General features: G+C 33.0%; 1 protein-coding gene across 1 annotated transcript in view; it reads right to left on the minus strand.

Annotated features, from left to right (window-relative positions):
• Window positions 1-14,058: 14,058 nt before the first annotated feature.
• LOC149412201 (dipeptidase 1-like) overlaps window positions 14,059-18,819 on the minus strand; it is a 141,372-nt gene continuing 136,611 nt past the window's right edge. Inside the window, exon 11 of the mRNA XM_089645735.1 lies at window positions 14,059-14,657. Coding sequence (XP_089501861.1) covers window positions 14,538-14,657 — 120 coding nt within the window. The 3' untranslated portion in view covers window positions 14,059-14,537. The remainder of the gene's footprint in view (window positions 14,658-18,819) is intronic.

Consider the following 18,819-nt stretch of genomic DNA (forward strand, 5'->3'; position numbering starts at 1 on the left):
TACCACGGGGTACTGGGGTACCCCGGAACACCTGTGGACGCGAATGCACTTGCCGGGCGGTGACGGCTTCCTGACGTACTTACGCGCCAATTATCGAGAGTAGATTAGCTAGAGCAATTTTTGCAACAGTGCAATATTGTTAAAATTGTTGATATTTTAAACACCAGGGGGGTACTCCAGTACCCCAGGTAGGGTTTAAGAGTTAAAAGATATAGTAATCCAACGTAATGGCTTTTTTGGGCATCACGAAAATATATTGTTAGCCATGTTAAACGACAACCGAAAATACGTAAGAGTATTTTACATACATTTAGTATACACTAACCAAATTTGTAAGTGACGAGACAATTTTTCAAGCCATTATTGATCACACGATCATTGACGATGTCATACTACCAATGACAAAGAATTTTCCTTGCCACACTCAAGCTACAGAGAGATGTGTGAAAATTGTAACAGAAGCCTCAGCCGTTGTTTGTGGACACTTGAGGCGAGATGGATTAATAAAAACAAGGTTAGAGTCACGACACCTTATGCCTATTTTTAACACCAAAATGCAGTACCGTTCATAGTAACTTTTGTAACTTTCAAGTTTTTAAATGCGGTAAATAATATATGTACATTTTGTATTTCCACTATTTGTTCCATTCTTACAATCTACGAATGTATTATCGGTAAAATAAATGGTAAAATACAAATTTTATGTGTGTTTTATTTTGCGTATATGAGCTATAAATACTTAGGTAAAATCGTGAAAATGATAAAATATGAAGCTTTGGCGATGTCCAGAAATTGTGAATATATTATTTTTATTATTTTTGTTGTAATTGTTTATATATAGAGCATCTTTCCTTTTATGCTGATTTCGAAATTCTCAAAAAAAAAAATTCACTCCACCTTAATATACACATTTATATCATTTTATATGTTTATAAAATAGCAAGATGCCATCAGAATGTATAGGAAATGTTAGAAGTTGGAGCTAATAATAATATAACGGGGTATTTGGTAATATATAAATTGGATAATAACAATGAGTTATCGACGGAGCTTGAGTTAATGCCTTTCATTTAGATTGCTCCTTATTTCAGTTTGAATAGCATTTTTCTTCCTGTTTTTAACTACCTACGTTATTGTAGTATTACGTCACTTTCCCATCGTTATCCTGCGAAGCCAGAAGGTTGCGTACCCCTGTACAAGTGGGTTACAATCCATTGAGCGCCTGCCATTCCGAAAAGCGACCTCGGGGGAGAAAGACAAAAAAGGCCCGACCAGTAAGTAATTTAAAATGTACATAAAGGATATATTGATATTATTTGCATTTTCCGCTAGGGGATTTACAGTGGTATTATACTGGACGCATATTGTTATATCTACTTTGTCTTTTTTAGTGTAAAACGAATAGTTTTAGTATGATACAATGAAACAATGTGACTTTGTTTGAACCACTATATGTTTATTTTTTAATAAATGTCGACCGGTTTCTGAACAACCGTTTCTTTTTCAAGGAAAAATAAATACTAACTTAACACTGTAAAACAGAGGCTGAACACAAAACATTACGTGAAGTGGGCTAGTAGTGAAGAGTTTTGAAAAAAAATACACGGATAAATAATATTCTTCATATTAATAATAAAATAAAAAAGTTACATAACCTAGAAGCCTTAGACATAAAGAAATCTCTCAATAATAATGAGTTAATAATCAATTAAAAAATGTTATGTTACAGTCCCATTTTAGAACTTTTTCCTTTCAAGGTACGTTCCAGTTGATTCGTTGAAATCAACAAGGCGGTATTAATCGAACATCAGAAAAAAAACTAGTTTCGTTAATGGTGTAATTGTGTTACGTCCTGCAAAGGTCTATAATCCAAGAACCAAACTAAATCATTAAATCCGAGTTACTGAGCCAGGCAGAGCCATTATTTGGGGCTGTAGTCGACCGTGGTCATCTATCGGATTATCCTTTATCTCATCCCATCTTTCATGTCAATAGTCTATAGGCAAATAAAAAACTGAGTAAAAAACCTCCATGTATTATTATGTTCTAGCGAAGACCCGCGAAAAAGCAGGGATATTAAAGTTGTAAAATGTTTGAAGCCGAATTATCAGAAAATATTTGCACCAAGATCACTTTTCAAAAAGAAACCTTGTCAATTTTCTTTATAATATACAATAATTTCTTGTTTTTTTGATAAATTATAGAGATAACCTGTAATTTATCTTGTTGATGAAGTAGGTATAATAGTAAGGATAGTTTTGAGATTTTCACGGCCAAAAGTACTATCGATATTTATCTTTGAGGTACTGTTGCCGTGTTGCGTTTCCTCCTTCTTTAGCCAAATAAACTACCTTAGTAAATTTGAAAAATCACGAAGTCAATCAAAAATATAAACAAAATTAATTCACATTTCAAATACGTAATTATTGAAAATAAAACATATATTTTTTTTAATAATACATACTTCAATGCTTTCAATGTTTAAAATAAGTCTTATATTCAATTGAGTTCACTGAACGTGATAACTAACATTTCAGACACAAAAAAACGACTGAAAGTTCACAAACAGACAACCGATTAACATTTTACGCACAGACAACCGACTAACATTTCACACACAGACAACCGACTAACATTTAACGCACGTTCAACCGAAATTACGCTGACCAACGCTGAAGAGAAACTGTGACTTATGATTAAATAAATATATTTGAATTTAGGTTTATATTTTTATAAATAAAATTATTATTGGGATGATGTCTTAGGAACGGGACGAGTAATGCAAAAGAAATTTCCAACTAGGAAAAGTAAAAATCGAGCACAAACAGATTAATTACATACTAGGCCTTTCAACTGTAATAGAGTTCTGAAAGATTAGAAAATATATTTAAAATTTAAGAAACCTGCCCACATTAAATTTGAATGCTTTTAATAGTTTATTTGCCAAATTTCCATCTGTAAATAGTATGAAACAGAATCACTATCTGTGTCCGTCTGTTTGTGCGCTTATTTCTCCTAAACTATGCAACGAAGTTTAATAGGGTTTTCACTATCATTTGGAGAATTTTTTCCGGAAGGTTCATATATAGGTATAATAAATGGAAATTAGATTTATTGAAAGTAGAGAAAATTCGAGCAACGCCGGGTTTACGTCAGCTTGTAGATTAATATGAATAAATTATTAGCACGCATGATGATGTGAACAGACTCAAGATAAATAAATAAATATTGGCTACTTGCAGACAAAACTGCACATTCACCGAGCCACTCCTAACTAGTACCTTAAATAATAATATGCTTAAACAATGACGATTGGTGGAAAGAGCAGCAAACACTATTAGAGTCACAATTGATTTCTTACATTTATGTTGCCCTTTTGACTTCTTAATTATCTACTTGATGGTTGGTGCGGGGGACTACTTGAAAGAGCAAAACGGACAAAAAATAACCGTCACGGGACACCTGGTAGATGTGAAATATCGAAATTGATTTTTATTGAAGGAAGTGTAAATGTAAGTAAGCAAGTCTTCATATCTTCGATTAGATCCTTGATTACTTAGATTAGATTCATTATTTATTATGAATAGAAGCAAATATACCGCACAGAGTTTTGGTAGCCGTTGATTTGAAGTAGTTGATTCTGCTACATTTGATTAAAAACTTTTCTGTGGATCAATGAACCATCTTCGATTTACATACAGACACAGGCTGAATAATATATATCAGTTGTGGCTAGCATAGACCTCAATTACGTGAATGCCATAATATAGATAACGCCAACATACTTCTCACAATATTATTTTACCTTATTTAGAAAGGAGTTGGGGGCGTTTTTAAGGAATGAATAACTTTGCATTTATATGCTACTATATTCGTAGCGGAACTATTTCCGGTACGGATAAAAGTCCGCCTCTGGCTCCACAGTTTCCATGTAGCTGATGTAATACGCAGAGACATAAAAAAATATGCAAAGATAATCCAATTGTAAAGGAACCCACGCTCACCTTTTCCTACATGCAAGCAATGGTTATATGGGGGGAGTTTTTTTTATCTGGCACGACTGGGGCGAGGCCAAGCAAACTAGACGGAGTGCGAAAACGAGTTGAAGGTTGTTTTATAATTGAGTTTGTAAGTTACGGGAAAAATAATGCAGAAAAGACGTATGGCGGTGATAATAATATATTATTATAACCACCTCTGTAGGAGAGGGATTAGATTTTTTTAACGTTAATTCCTCACAGATGTGTCATCTTTGGGATACTGTGTGGAGAGTCTTTTTGAAGAGAGAAAAGAGTCAATATATGTAATTAAGAGACAAAGGTTGTAGGGAGGAAACACAGAAGCCGGCAATTTCTTCCACAGCTGAGCTGTTGAACTCTAAAATATCATCTTGACAGAGCGGTAAGATCCCTGACTATAAGCCCAACAGTTTCATTATCTTAAACCAACGATAATATAGTTTCAAAAGATAGAAGTGAAATGTTTGGTGTGTAATTAAGGATAATAATTTCCCTCCATCAAAATTTATTGAACCTGTCAAGTAACAAAATATTCTGCAATCAATTTTGTTGACTTATTTAAATTGATTACATAAAATTTCGACACTGCGTCGACATTTACCCGGGGGTTTTTCCCTCCTCTGGATTCAGTCTAATTTCACGTACTTTCTTTGTCAGTTTCATGCATACGTCATATATCAGTGTTGGTATTATAATTCCATTTAGAACTCACACCTTTATTTTCTTTCGCTTGATCTTATTAGTGGCTATTGCACTCATTCCTTTATTAATTAATTATTTATTTTATTTGCGTTATAAACAATCTTCACACATTCATATTACACAATGTTTTTATGTCATTGACCGATAAAATAACGACATTCAAAATTAACGACTAAAATAAAAATAATACCAAACAATAACAATAAACAGTTCTGACATAGTGCGACTTCAAGAAACAAAGTTTTTTTTAAATTTATATATCCAAGGATTACATTTAAACATGGAATGGGTTTCAATAATAGCAATAAGAGGATTTCATGATGTTCAATTAAAACTGCTAAAAGCAAAAAAGGAAAACGAATGACCGACCGAATGTTGTTTTTTAGGAATGTGAGGTTCGTGTTAGACACATCGATATCTGTGCGTAATTATGAACTTCTTCTTATGAATACATTTTTCCAAATTAGTATTGCTCTTAGAAATATAAAATGTGTCCAGAGATCGAGTAACTCTTTTTGGAATAGTTACAATACTATATCCTTTTTATCACTCACACCTTCCATGTTAATTGAAAAGGATATTTCACTAAATTATAATTTCTATTTTGTAATTTTACATTTTATATCATTAAATTGCGCATTCGGATAGTGGAGTCTGGGTAACGTAACCGCAGTATTCCACATGGAATAATGGTGGCAGTAGAGTTATATCTTATAATCTTGAGTTACAAGCGATCGGGAAAATCTACCAATACCACTGGAATGCAAAACGAAAGATTGTAACATGCGATCATAAATACATTTTTGGAATAACTTAATCATTGATGTCAATATCAGCGACTCTCAGCTGAAAGACAAACTAAGTTAATAGCACTCAGTCGAATTATAATAGATTTAAAAATTAATTTAGTTCATATGGTCGAATTAACTCTGAGTTCAAAGCACTTTCCGGCATTTTCTAGATGCTACTGAATCTCTTCTGGTTCACATCTATCGTTTGAATAGTAAAGTAATAAAGTTTTACTAACTAAGTTTTTCAACTATAAAAATATTCACCCAAGACTTGTAAAATAGTCAATAGATGTCTTTATAGCACATTAAAATAAAAATGGATATATTTATCCAAAAAACTATGTATTGGATTTAAATCGTGTAGAATCTTGCAATCATAGATTTTTTTACATTAACCCCACACAGGAAGCTCGGAGGAAAATAATTTCCCTTAGGGCCTATGTCATATTTTGGTGGGACTTTTTTAAGGAAAGAAAAGAGAGAAAGTTCTGCAAAGGTAAAGGGTATGATAATGGTGGAAAAAGAGGAGAGGAGACAGCACTAGGGCAACTGAGCACATCACATTGAACTAACTCAACCGAGCTCAATTGGGCGAGGCCTAATAGGCCAGTATGATTTCTGAAGGAGTAGACTGATCTTGCACAAGCTATAAAGTGCTATTGTTATCTCTAAATGATGAAATGCAGTGTGAAGTTTTGAAAAAAATATTTGGAAAAATGTGAAAAACTAGGGATGACATTACTTTTCACGTGAAATTATTATTATTATTTATTATATTTGTAATTAAAAACTCGCGTTTCTAACACATATTTTTGACCCTTTTTGTCGTAGCAACCTGCTTTGTATAGCAATGTTATGCAATAATGGGTTTTGAAGAAAGTTACTTAGGTCGAAATCGCATAGCTTTGGCTTGTCGGATGGAAAATTGTTATTTCAAAAGATCAGTAGATGTTGATTTCATTGTTTCTTTTAATTCCGATAGATGCTTTTCGCCATATTTACTTAAATAAAAATTAAAAAAATCATTAAAACGCATTTAATTATCTAGCGTACGTTGCATGGCATGTGAATTATTATTTTATAAATAAGATGTTTGTTTATTTCGTTTGTTGCACTTCACAGCAAACGAAAAACGTTTTGTTAAAAGTTTAAATTATACATGAGGGAAGCGTTGCATGTGGTGTAAACGGTGAGTAAGTATGAGCGTAAGGAGGATATATAATGCAAATGCGAATGGTAGCAGAAGTCGGGGACGCCGCGAGGAAGACATGGCACGATCAAGTGAATCAGATACTCGAGTCGGGCCATGTCAAGAGTCAGAATAATAGAAGAGTATGTATGAATGTGAATGAGGCAAAAAGTGTGTTCCAAGACCGAGTTTTTTGGCGGTCCTTCCTCTCTGCCTACCCCTGTGGGGAAACGGCGTGATGGTTAGTTAGTTTTTTTTTTTAAAATTATAATCATGTTTTAATTAGCGCCATCTATTGCTGTACCGAGATGAATGAGCGTTTCAATTTAAAATTCCCCCTGCACAACAGGGTTCTGTCCTCGAAGTTCGCCACAAAAATTTTGTCGGAAATGTTCGTATTACCACCTCCTCTCCTTTCCTTCTTCCGTGGGTATGAGGGTTGGGTAGGAATCTAGGGATCAGTTTGGTCGTGGGACCAGTTGGAGAGGTCGAAGATCTCCTCGAACCAGCCTCTCCCAATCTGGCATGCCACGAGGCTGGTGGGCAGGCGCATCATGAACACACGTCAACCGATGAACCCGGGCACCCCTGCTAAAACACCAAACCTACGACCTATGGCAGAGATGTTAGTTATCCAATAAATTGTGTCTGGGGCGGCGGTACCCAAACCCACCTCTCAAATTGAAATATGAGATAAAGATAACAGGCAAAAAAAACATGAGTTAAGAAAATGGAGTTAATGTTGGTAGCTCTCAGTCGAAGTCATGATACGGTTAAAAATTAAGTTGATATGATCGAATTAGCTCATTGGTCAGAGTACTTCCCCGGCAAGGAAGATGTCTTGGATTCGATTCCTAGTTGTAACGGAATCTTTTATTTTTTTATTCTTTCTTTTACTCTACGGTCTAGTGTCGTTAAAATTGGCTTAAATTATTAAATAAATATATTTAAATAACCATTCTCACTTGTATAGAATCCAATAACCAAGACTTTCGCGTATTTAAAATGTTCTTATTGGATTGTTGTTTAGCTCGACGTCATATTATTATAATTTAGATAGATATTATTATAATTTCCTCTTAGTCTAAGCGAATACAGTATGTCTCATGATTAATTAATGGCCTGCTCATTAAGAAGCAAGTCGCAAGAACGTGTTCATGAATATTATCTTTTGAAGGCAGAGGAAAAAGTGTAATGTGTATTAGCAAAACTTATCAAAAGCTTTTACATATAACTTGATTGTATTTGTGTAAACGGAGAGTATTGAAAGTTTAAAAACTAGTTTTGAACATGCCAGCTATCCCTTTTTACCCCGAAAATGCCTAAAAATGATAGGTCCTAGCGAATTTTCTCAACTCTGCTTAAATTTATACTCGCGATTCAATTCGATAATTTTATTTTGTTCATTATTCAACTTTCAAACAAAACACAAATTTAAAAATTGATGTTCGGAGGTTGCCACTCAAGAAAACTTATTCCACTCAAGAAAACTTCTGCCACTGAAGAAAACTTCTTCCACTCAAGAAAACTTCTGCCACTAAATAAAACTCCTTACACTCAAGACTGCAACTCAAGAAAACTTCTGCCACTCAAGAAAACTTCTTCCACTCAAGAAAACTCATTCCACTCAAGAAAACTTCTGGCACTGAAGAAAACTTCTTCCACTCAAGAAAACTTCTTCCACTTAAGAAAACTTATTTCACTCAAGAAAACTTCTGCCACTCAACAAAACAATATGGATTGAAAAAATCACATGGTTGTGAAATTAATAATTAGAAAATCTGTAACTTCATAATATTTAACATTTTTCAAAAATGTAAGGGTATACTTATACTATGATGTGTATAAGCATCCTTTCTACTCCTTCACAAAGAATGTTTACAATCTATAAAATGATTTTTATTTTTAAAGTTCACCCTTTAGAATTTGGTTACTTTACTTGGGTATTTAATAAGTCACTTTGATCTCTAATATCAAAGGTCAAATGGCGAACAGGTTCGTTAGCGTTTTGCCAAAGGTCGTAAAGGTCGCAAATTTGATTTTAAATGGTGCTGAAATATTTATTCTACCTACACTTGAAATGGTACCCAAATTAAATCAGCTCGTATTAGATATGAGACCGAGTAATAAACAAGAACAATGATTTTTTTTTTAATTACTGAGTATCCGTCGCTCTAGTTCGTTTTTATCCAACAGACCAAAGCGTAAATCCGGTAGAAATAGCGCTTCGAAGTTTTTTTTACGAAAAACGCATTACCATGAAATAAGCTCAATTCTAAACTTGCTAAAATGATTTAAAGTTATAGAAATTATTATTTTTAAGTGAAATTCGTTCCAAATGTTTAAAATTACGCAGAAAAAACGTTTTTAATTTGGATGTAGGACAAAGTGTTGGATAAACACGCTCGGAATGTTGTTTAATTTTGATGGACTTAAGACAAACTGCGTTTTGAAAACACATTAAAATATTTTTTTTTTTCACTTGTATTGTATAAATTAACGCTTTCTGAGAACAACTGCATACTTAACTAAATTTCGTCCAAAATAGTCTGTTGGACAAAATTGAAATAGAACGACTAATCGTTAAGCTGAACATTTAGCTAATAATATTGTAAAATATCAGTGCATAAATAAATTTTCCAAGGAAAATAATTCTTATTGAAAAAGCTTTATCTCTGGACTGCCCTATAGTAAAAACATAGATAATTGAACGTCGTTCTGCGCAATGAAGAAGTGCAATAAAATTTAAATTGGTACCTTGCTTTCATCGCATTAATGTCTTTAAAGTTTTGGAAATATTCAAATAACTTTTCGTGTTAATTAAATACTTTAACAGGTACTTATTGTATTCTTTGTTGGCGCTATTTAACCATCAACGGAGCTCGGTGTAGATGCTCTATGGATATAAATAGTTTTTGCGCACCTAAATTATGCCTGGGTTCAGTAGGTAATACGGTGTATGCCCCTTTTGTTAACCATAAATAGATTAACATCAATTGTGAACATATTTCTAGGGCATATTCAATTCATTTTTACGGATATATTTTTGGAAAAATAAACAAAGCTAGAAATTAAGGCTCGGATCTCGCAAGCGGTGCTTATGCTTCTTTCCCTGCTAATCCATCAGCCTAATTGAAGGAGGTGACAGATTACCAGATTGCCATAAGTTAAAAGAGATTTCAATCCCATACAGACCTGTCATACCTAAAATGATGAAATGTTACAAGTGTGGGCGTGGCAACGATATGCGCTGTGATCTGCTAACCAGGCTATATTCGAAAAGTATATGACCTTCTCTCCGGAACGCCGTAATTACGCAGCTGTTTTCTGTATAAGTGACAGATATCGTGCAAATAAATGATATTCCGCGGCAGTTCCCACAATTGATCTCACCCCCTCTCCTGAGGAAGATTATAGTGTAGTGTCACCCCAACATATAATACATATACACCACGCCTAAATTAGGCTTGATACAATATTTTTGATAATTTTTAATACATTTTTGTCATGGTACCGAGATCAAGGTTATTCTTTCGATGGTAGCAAGTTTGTCAAGAATAGTCCTGCATTCCATCACCGGCCGGAATTGCGTCGCATTTCCAGCGTCGTTACAGCTGCCAATACCGTCGATGGCAATCCATCACCGCGTAAATCATATATGACCACTTTGCAGGAGAAACAAAAAAACCGGGGATAATTTTACCTAAGCGGAAGGCAATTGAGATGTGTGGTGTTACTTTTTTCGTTGTTTCATTATTCCGGTGTAGGTTGATTACCGCCGTCGAATGGCATTGCAAGATGACGTACGCAGTGATGGATTGTTTATATTTTTATTCCTATATCTGATACATACATTCTTCTATGCGCACGCGCAGGCTAAGACAGCTTTCATCTTCGCTTAAAACATGGTACATTATATTCCTATTGGTTTACTGATTTTCCTCCAATCCCTGCAGACAGACCCCGGCCCCAGCTTTTTCTCTATTTTAGACCCATCTGAAAACCAGTTTTGTTCCTATTTGGAGGGTGAAACTGAATTTGTGTCCCATTTTTACCTTGTGGGGTACATCACTCTAAAGAAAGGTTATTTATTTACAATTTGATTTGAAATGGTGTGAATAAAATACCAGCGAAAAATAATTCACTCGCATGATAAATCTTTACACCAGTCATAGCTCTACCACGGGGCATTTTGAGCCCTTCAAAAAACTTGTAAATTTTTACATTCGCTGCCCACTTACCATTCCGCTGGAAGTGTTAAAACTTAAACGTTAAAACGTTATAGAAGCACGTTATATTTTGATTCAGAACCATCCCGTAATAAATCTCCGCAGTTTTGCCGTTGCTGATTAATTCGCGGAGTAAGCAGGCGGTTCCGGGCAAATTTATATTGCCTATCATGACTTGGCATGATTGGGCGAAGACTTCTGACAAAAGAGACTGTTGAGGGAGAAAATTACGTACATATAGGAAACTGCCATGAAGAAGTACTCACTCGCACACGTGAAGTGATGCTTTTATCACTTTGAAGATTAAGAATACAATATTGGTACCAAAGTGTTACGAGATAATATTTTAACCAAGAACTCTTTTTATAATTAGTTCTAGTAAATATAAATTATTTTGGCAACTGCTAAATCTAACCTTTTGCATAATGTTATTAACGGATGCACATAACGGTCTTAATAAAAAATTATTTGCTACCGTTCAACGGTGTTTTTGTTACACATTGTACAAAGACTATACACTTTTTATTACTAAAAAAATGTCTCGCAGCATTGCATTTTTAAGACTTATGCGCGTCATGCACGTCAGTTTTCCCGCAAATTACGGTGTTTAGAATCATGCTTTTAAAAGAAATTTCCATTCTAATGATTAATTCACTATTATGTTTGTATAATTCAATATATTTTCTGGTATTTATGGTATTTTTCATAAGTTTTAGTACATTAATAATGTCATATTGTGAATAAAATAGTTTCATATTGTCGAAAAAACCTTTTAATTTCGTAGTTAATATTTTAAATCACTCGATGAAAGTGATGTTTTTTACTAACATAAACGCTTTATGCATGTGTAGGTGAATGCAAAGTTTAAAAAAATCGATATTTTTGTTATTCTCTTGAAGTATTATTACAATTTTTAATCATTTTTTTATTGTGTGAACGAGATTAAAAGGGAAGCGACCGTTTTCTTGTAAAATTGTTAAATAAATGGACATTAATCTTTAAATCTCTTATTTTTATGATGTTTTGATTGAGCCTTTTTTTCGTGTTCAAAATTAAAATATTACAATTTTTAAACATTACTATCCTTATTAAAGAAAACCAAATCACATTCATTAAACGGTGTTTTTGTAACACATTGTATAAAGACTGTAAAAGTTTATATTCGAGTAGGTACTAAGAAAAAATATTTTTAACTGTGCTCCGAAAGAACTGGCAACGTTGGACTTTCCATTTTCGTTGAATTTTGGACACATTATTCTATAATTGACTATTACCGCGTGAATTTAATGAGAATTCTATGAGAGTGGTTTTTTTTTAAGAACTTCAATGTTATATGTAAGTGTAGGTAAATATAAATCACAAAAATCAACGTACGTATTACGCTAACAATGAGTTCACGATCTCAATTTTGTTATTATTCCCTCAGCCGGTTCGGGCATGACAGGTTCGCATACGTACATTTGTAGGGCAGTAGTTACCGTGGAATGCGCACCTACATTAAAGTAATCCGGAGCCACTCGCAAATATCAACATATGAATCTGATTTTCCCAACTTTCCTATGTTTAATTCATCAAGTTAAAAGCCTCCGGCAAAAGGCCTGTAAATTCAAGCGAGCCACTCGTATATCACGGGAGTGCGGCGTAAATGTTTCGGGACTTGAGATTAACTGGAAGAGTTTAAAGTGAAAACATTACTAAGCGAAAATCACAATTTACTTATCCGTATGGGGCTGGCGCATCTGCTTCGTGGAGAACCTACCGTATAGTTTTGTTGGCCCGAAGAATCCTTCCCGAATCTCTTGATTATGATTTTAAGAGCTTTCTTGCTTTGTTTTATTATTGCAATAAACCATTTTGGAAATGTTTATGTAGTAAGATAACATATTATTTTCACCCGGAAGTTTGTGTTTTCAAACTTTCAACAGATTTTGGGTACTGTGAAAGGTTCAAGAAAAGTAGAAGAAGAACTTAATCTACAACACCACATCCTTGGGAGGCGGTGGGATATTAGAGGTCATTTGTCAAAACTCGATGGATTCCAAGAAGATGTCTTAAGTTGATAAAGGTTAATTCGTACACAATTCATTTATTGTTCGACGTAGCTTATTTAAAATCCAAAGATCCGGATATTATACAACCTTTGTATTCATCCTTTTTCTTAACGCTTTCTTCTGACAAACAAAAATTAATATTATCGCTAGCTTCATACATCATACTTTTACAACAAAGAATACATGAGCATGTAACCGTTATCATTTATATTAAAGATTCATTTGAAAATAAGACTATTTGACAGGAAACTAAAAATCATAACCAAGTGGAAGCAGCCTAGAGGTAGACCAAGAATGCGGAGGAATGGAAATTGAAAATTAAGGACCAGAACCGAACGAAATTTTTTTGTTTAGACTTCAGGTTTTCATTCAATCCAATTACAACATTTGATGAATTCCAAATAAATATAAAATAAAACAATTGGTACAATGAGTATTGTTTATTAACAATATTAAATCACAAGATTCTTTTGTCGTACATTCATAATGTGTGTGTTATTACATAAATAATAATAAAAATTTAAAATTACGACCTGATTGTCATTATAATTCCATATTACACAATATCGGTTTATTAGCTGAAAAATACACATTGGTGTTAACAACAGCATATAACAAACTTTGTGATAGAAATGAGTAGTTTTTATACCATTATGCCTTGATAATATGAACTCGTATTGGATGAAGATTTTGAGAGGATTCAAAAATGATATATATAAGTAGAAAAGTTTTTTAATGATGAAAGTATTCCTCATAATATAATAAATTTATTTGCATAATATAATAAATTTATTTGCATAATATTTACAATTAGTACTTAGCTGATATACATTACTTTACAGCATCGGATAATTAATTTAACTCAAAATTATATTTTTTTAAAGTGCATTATTTTTAAAACATTTGTTTTTAAAAAATTTCACATCCAAATATTAAAAATATTACTTCCCTTACACCGATAAATAATTAAATTTAAAAAAAAATTGTTTCAATGGCCACATTTATTTAATCATATTTACACTTCTTCAATTTATTTACAAACCAAAATAAAATTTTATTTATATCTAACATCGCTTATGTAAATAACATTCAGATTCTTTCAAAATGTGAAATAATGAAATATATATTTTATCGAAAGGGAGGAGATTCAAGTAGATGACCACTTTTTTGTCATTTGGAAATGATCACAAGAAAGTTATGAAGTTATTTAATAACATCTTTATTATTTGACAAAAACACTCAGATTGACAATTGAAAAGGGTTATATTATTTTATCATTTTTCCTTTAGGATCACATAATACCGTTTAAGCACTGCCAAAATCACGAATGTGAAAAATACTATTTGAAAAACTCAGCTTATAAAATTTGGGCGTTCCTGCAGAGTTCGGTTAAAAATTCAATTTCCCAAAAACCGGAGATAACAATATCTGTGCTCCAAGCCAACAGTATATTTATGGAAAACAAACACACAGCGAATGTAACTTTGGCAACACTGTAACGATATCATGTTATATTTATTTATACGTAACATGTTAATGTTATGATGTATTGACGTTTAATTGACCGGTGTGAATTGTTCCATGTGGAATGCGTTACTGGTGCAATCCCCATTGTCTTGGGGTGAATCGGGGTGCTCCTCTGGCCCCACTCCTTGGGTCCTCAAATCATCACGGATCTTAAACAAACATATTAAATATTATAAGGTTTACAATTGACTGATTGGAACAATATGGATCCCGACCTTCAGGTTCCCACCTTATTTATCATATACTCGGTCTCTACAATACTCGATAGCTAAACGCCATCTATCGGTAACCTAATAGACTAATATACAGTGCCATCTATGTGTGAGCTTTTACAGTTATACAAGGTGTTCGGGGGTAAAGTGCGCTAACTTCGGGAGGTGATTCTACATGGTGGTAGAAGTAAAAAAGATAATCAACTTTAGTCGAAATTAATGTTTATTTTCCCATACAAATAAAAATTTATTTCCATCCAAACAATTGAACTTTTTTTACCTAAAAAACTTTGGAATTTCGGGAGAATTATTTTTCTTTTGCTTACACTATCATGTAGAAAATTTCCCCCCGAGGAAAGCTCACTTTACCCTAGGGCACCCTGTATAACGATATTACTCATCAGAAATCCTAAAAATGTTAATTATGTTATACTGTTAATTATTAATTAGTATTCAGTTTTGGCGTTGTGATCTTAGCAGTAATTTTAATGGAACCACCGAAGATATAAAATAATAGAAGTCTATTGTGGGCGTGTGTGTGTTTTCGAAGTTAGGTCAAGAGTCGACAGACGTTTATAAAATCTTCATTAACACCATTATTAAGAAGTGCTGAAATTTATCAAACGTTTTCACATTAGAGTAGGTCAAAAATTTACCTTGAACAGAAAATAAAACAAAAACAGTTCATGTGAATAATGTAAGAGTCCAACCGTATGGAGTCAGTGAAACTATAGCATCCCCAATTGGGGTATGCAGTGATGCTGAAGGTAGTGGGCGGGGAAGGATATGGGGAAGAGGAAGATGGGGAAGTACCTGGCTATTCAAATATGGTCACCAAATACGGAAAAAAGCAACTACAAGCAACGCTCCAATTCTAGATACTGAGAGCATCTTCCGCTTTGGAACGTTCCGCAAATATGCTCTATGTTCTTTTTAATTAATAAAATTTACCTATTTGTCCCGTGGACATCTGGAATGCTTACCCTTCGAAAACTGAGGCCATTAAATGACCTGTATGGGGCGTAGAAGTTCAAAGGTCTATGTATATTAGCGACACCTGTTTTCGTTTGTATCTACGGATTATCTGTTTGATACATGAAACGTATGATTTTTGATAGAAAATTTATTAAAATACGTAAGTACCCAATCTGACACAAGTAAGATTTTTTGCATATAGGCTATCTTATTAATTCTGTTGAAGACACTTAACTCGCCTTTCATCTTTATTTCTTAGAAAAATAATAATTAACTTTCCGATATGCCCATGTTTTAAGATACCTATAGAAATTGACTCCATTTTATAATCTGCCTCATCAACAATAACTTTGTTCAGTAAACAGAAATCTTCGTATTAATTTTGTTAAATTATCGAACATTAATGGAAATGATGTGAAATTATCGGTTTTCCAAGAAAAAATACTTAAATTCGAAATATTTTAGTATCCGTTTCAATACCGATCGGAAAAAAATTAATGCTTCAAGCTACACCTATAAACATAAATGTTAACTTTAATAACAATCATATCGAACCTTCTCAAACTTGTTCCCTGCTGGGAATACAACTAGATGCAAATATAAACTGTAAAGAACATGTATCTAAAGTTGTAGCAAAATCAGTACCTTTTCTTTTGCACCCTTAAAAATATCTTAAACAATCAGTAATCACCCCATACTAAGGATACGTATACTTAATGATAAAAATTTTGGGGAAATTCAGTAAACGCCAAAGATGTTTTTACCATCCAAAAGAGGTGCCTACGAAAAATTACAAACTCTGATCACAGAAATTCATGTAGACCAATTTTTTAAAATCTCAAACTTCTGACAGTGACGGACATATATATAATGGAGTTATGCCTGTTAGTTCGATCATCTCCAGAAAAGTTCCCACAAAAAAACTCAACACATAAAAACGCTACAAGATTCACAAAAAACTTATTAATGTAAACAAAACTATATTTCAAAAAGGACCATACTACATGGCCATTAAAGTATATAACAACCTTCCACGTAGCATCGAACAAATAACCGACAAACTTAAATTTAAATCATCACTAAAAACATGTATTTTAAAAAAATGTCACTGTTCCTTAAATAATGAATACCTCACATAAATTAAATACCTCTGTTTTTTTTATTTTTTATTTACATACATTTGTTAACATGTAATTGTTGTGTTATGTAATATAATGTATATTTGTTGGGTTTACTGGGAGAAATAGGACGTAACCTATATACCCTTTGTACTCTTTTTGTGCAATAAATATTTTTTTTGAATTTGAATTTTTTTGTATTGAGTTGTGTTTGATTTAAATTATCTTCAACAGAGTTACGTATTATTCTGCAAAAGAGCTAAACCATAACAAAATTTTCAAAGATACTCCCTTGGGTCGGACAGTGAGGATGGGTTGTTTCAGGAAATTTGAACAATTCTTCAAATTTCAACGTTCATTTTCGGGTTGTGTGAAAGTATTACTCGTGTTCTTTTAATATATCATTATAGGCTAGTTGCTTGATAGATCTTGAAAAAATCTTTGACAGAACTTGAAAATTGACTTCAAAATTTGAAGAATTGTTAAAATTCTCTGAAACAACCCATCTTTAGAGTCGAGGTTACCAAAACATACATACGTTGTAAAATTTTGGGTATTGTTCCGAACATTATATACATTTATCTCTTCACACAGTGATATCCTTTCAAAACCAAAAATTTTCCATTCCTAACTCGAATAACAAGTAAAAACACACGATGTCTTCAAGCAATGCATTTGTGTGAGTTCTGTGTTCGCATCAACTCTCGCTGTGGTATGTACTCATAGAAAATAGCTAGAATGTTAGTGGTTGAATTTCATCGAATGTGAAAGTTCTGCTTCCCGCCCGAAATTGGATTATGAAATTGTGAACAATTCCGCTCAATACAACTGCTCCGTTGTTTCTAAAAGTTATGAAAGAAGATTTACATTTTTTCCCGTAAATATATACCTCCACCCGCACGTGAGAAGTTTATGAAAAGGGTCTATACTTTATGGTAAGGAACATAAGTCAAGGAAGTCCGAGACAACAAATTACTGACTTACGGACTTATGTAGGTACTAAAGTCGTAATAATCAACAGACGTGCTCTTTTAGAAAATGTGCATAACTGATAGATTCCATGATATATCATAATATTATTTACGTTATCTGGTAAGAAAAGAGTGCCTCGTCTATTTCCCATTTCGTAAATAATAAGAAAAAAAATCGGTTTGAATTAGGAAAGTCAAAAACTTGTTTCTATTCGATCATCAAATAATAAGAAATAAATTATGGCACAAAAATAACAAAAAAATATTTAATTGCTCTGTAAAAAAACTAATCTCCAATATAAAATTGCAAGCATGATTTTTTTTTAAATAATTTCGCTGCAAATCTGAAGAAAAACGATTGAATCGCAGGAATTGAAGTGTATGAAGTAATTTTATCTCGATAATCAAAATTTTGATTTGAAAAGCACAATTCAAAATGAAAACAGATTCGGATTGTGATTAGTAAAAATTTTATCTGAATTGGTTTCATTTCTGACACTTCTGAAGGTTTCGAAACATCATCTACCCGTTTCATCTACCTGCTTCATTTATCTGCTTCATCTACCCCTCTCCAATTCACTTCCGCTTCAGAACATTACCTGATTGGGGGTTCCCAAGTCTCTCTCGTTGCTAGGACTCTTGAATGGAGTAATAATGTTTCTAATTCCCAGTGGCAATGTAGATATTAGAACCCCGTAATATTTCAAATGGAGGATGTTGGTAACGTTATGTACATCAAAGGAATTTTTTTGGTGATTATTATAAAAAACGAGGGTGTAAACTATGTTTTTAAGTTAAATAATAATAATAATTGTGAATAAATGAACAAAAATGATAGTTTCGTTTGTGACGAACAAACCTATTTGACCAAATACGTAATATTTAATTAAACAAACCCCAAAACAGTTGGTGAATAAATTTAAATAAAATCATGGTTAAAAACAAGATGTTAGTTTCATTTATTAATATATAACATTTGACGACCTTAGTGGCTTAGTTAACAGGTGAGAAAACAATTATTTTACTATGGGCATA

The sequence above is a fragment of the Hesperophylax consimilis genome, chromosome 23, assembly GCF_061612785.1.
Source record: "Hesperophylax consimilis isolate HC1 chromosome 23, BYU_Hcon_1.0, whole genome shotgun sequence".
NCBI classification, from domain to species: domain Eukaryota; kingdom Metazoa; phylum Arthropoda; class Insecta; order Trichoptera; family Limnephilidae; genus Hesperophylax; species Hesperophylax consimilis.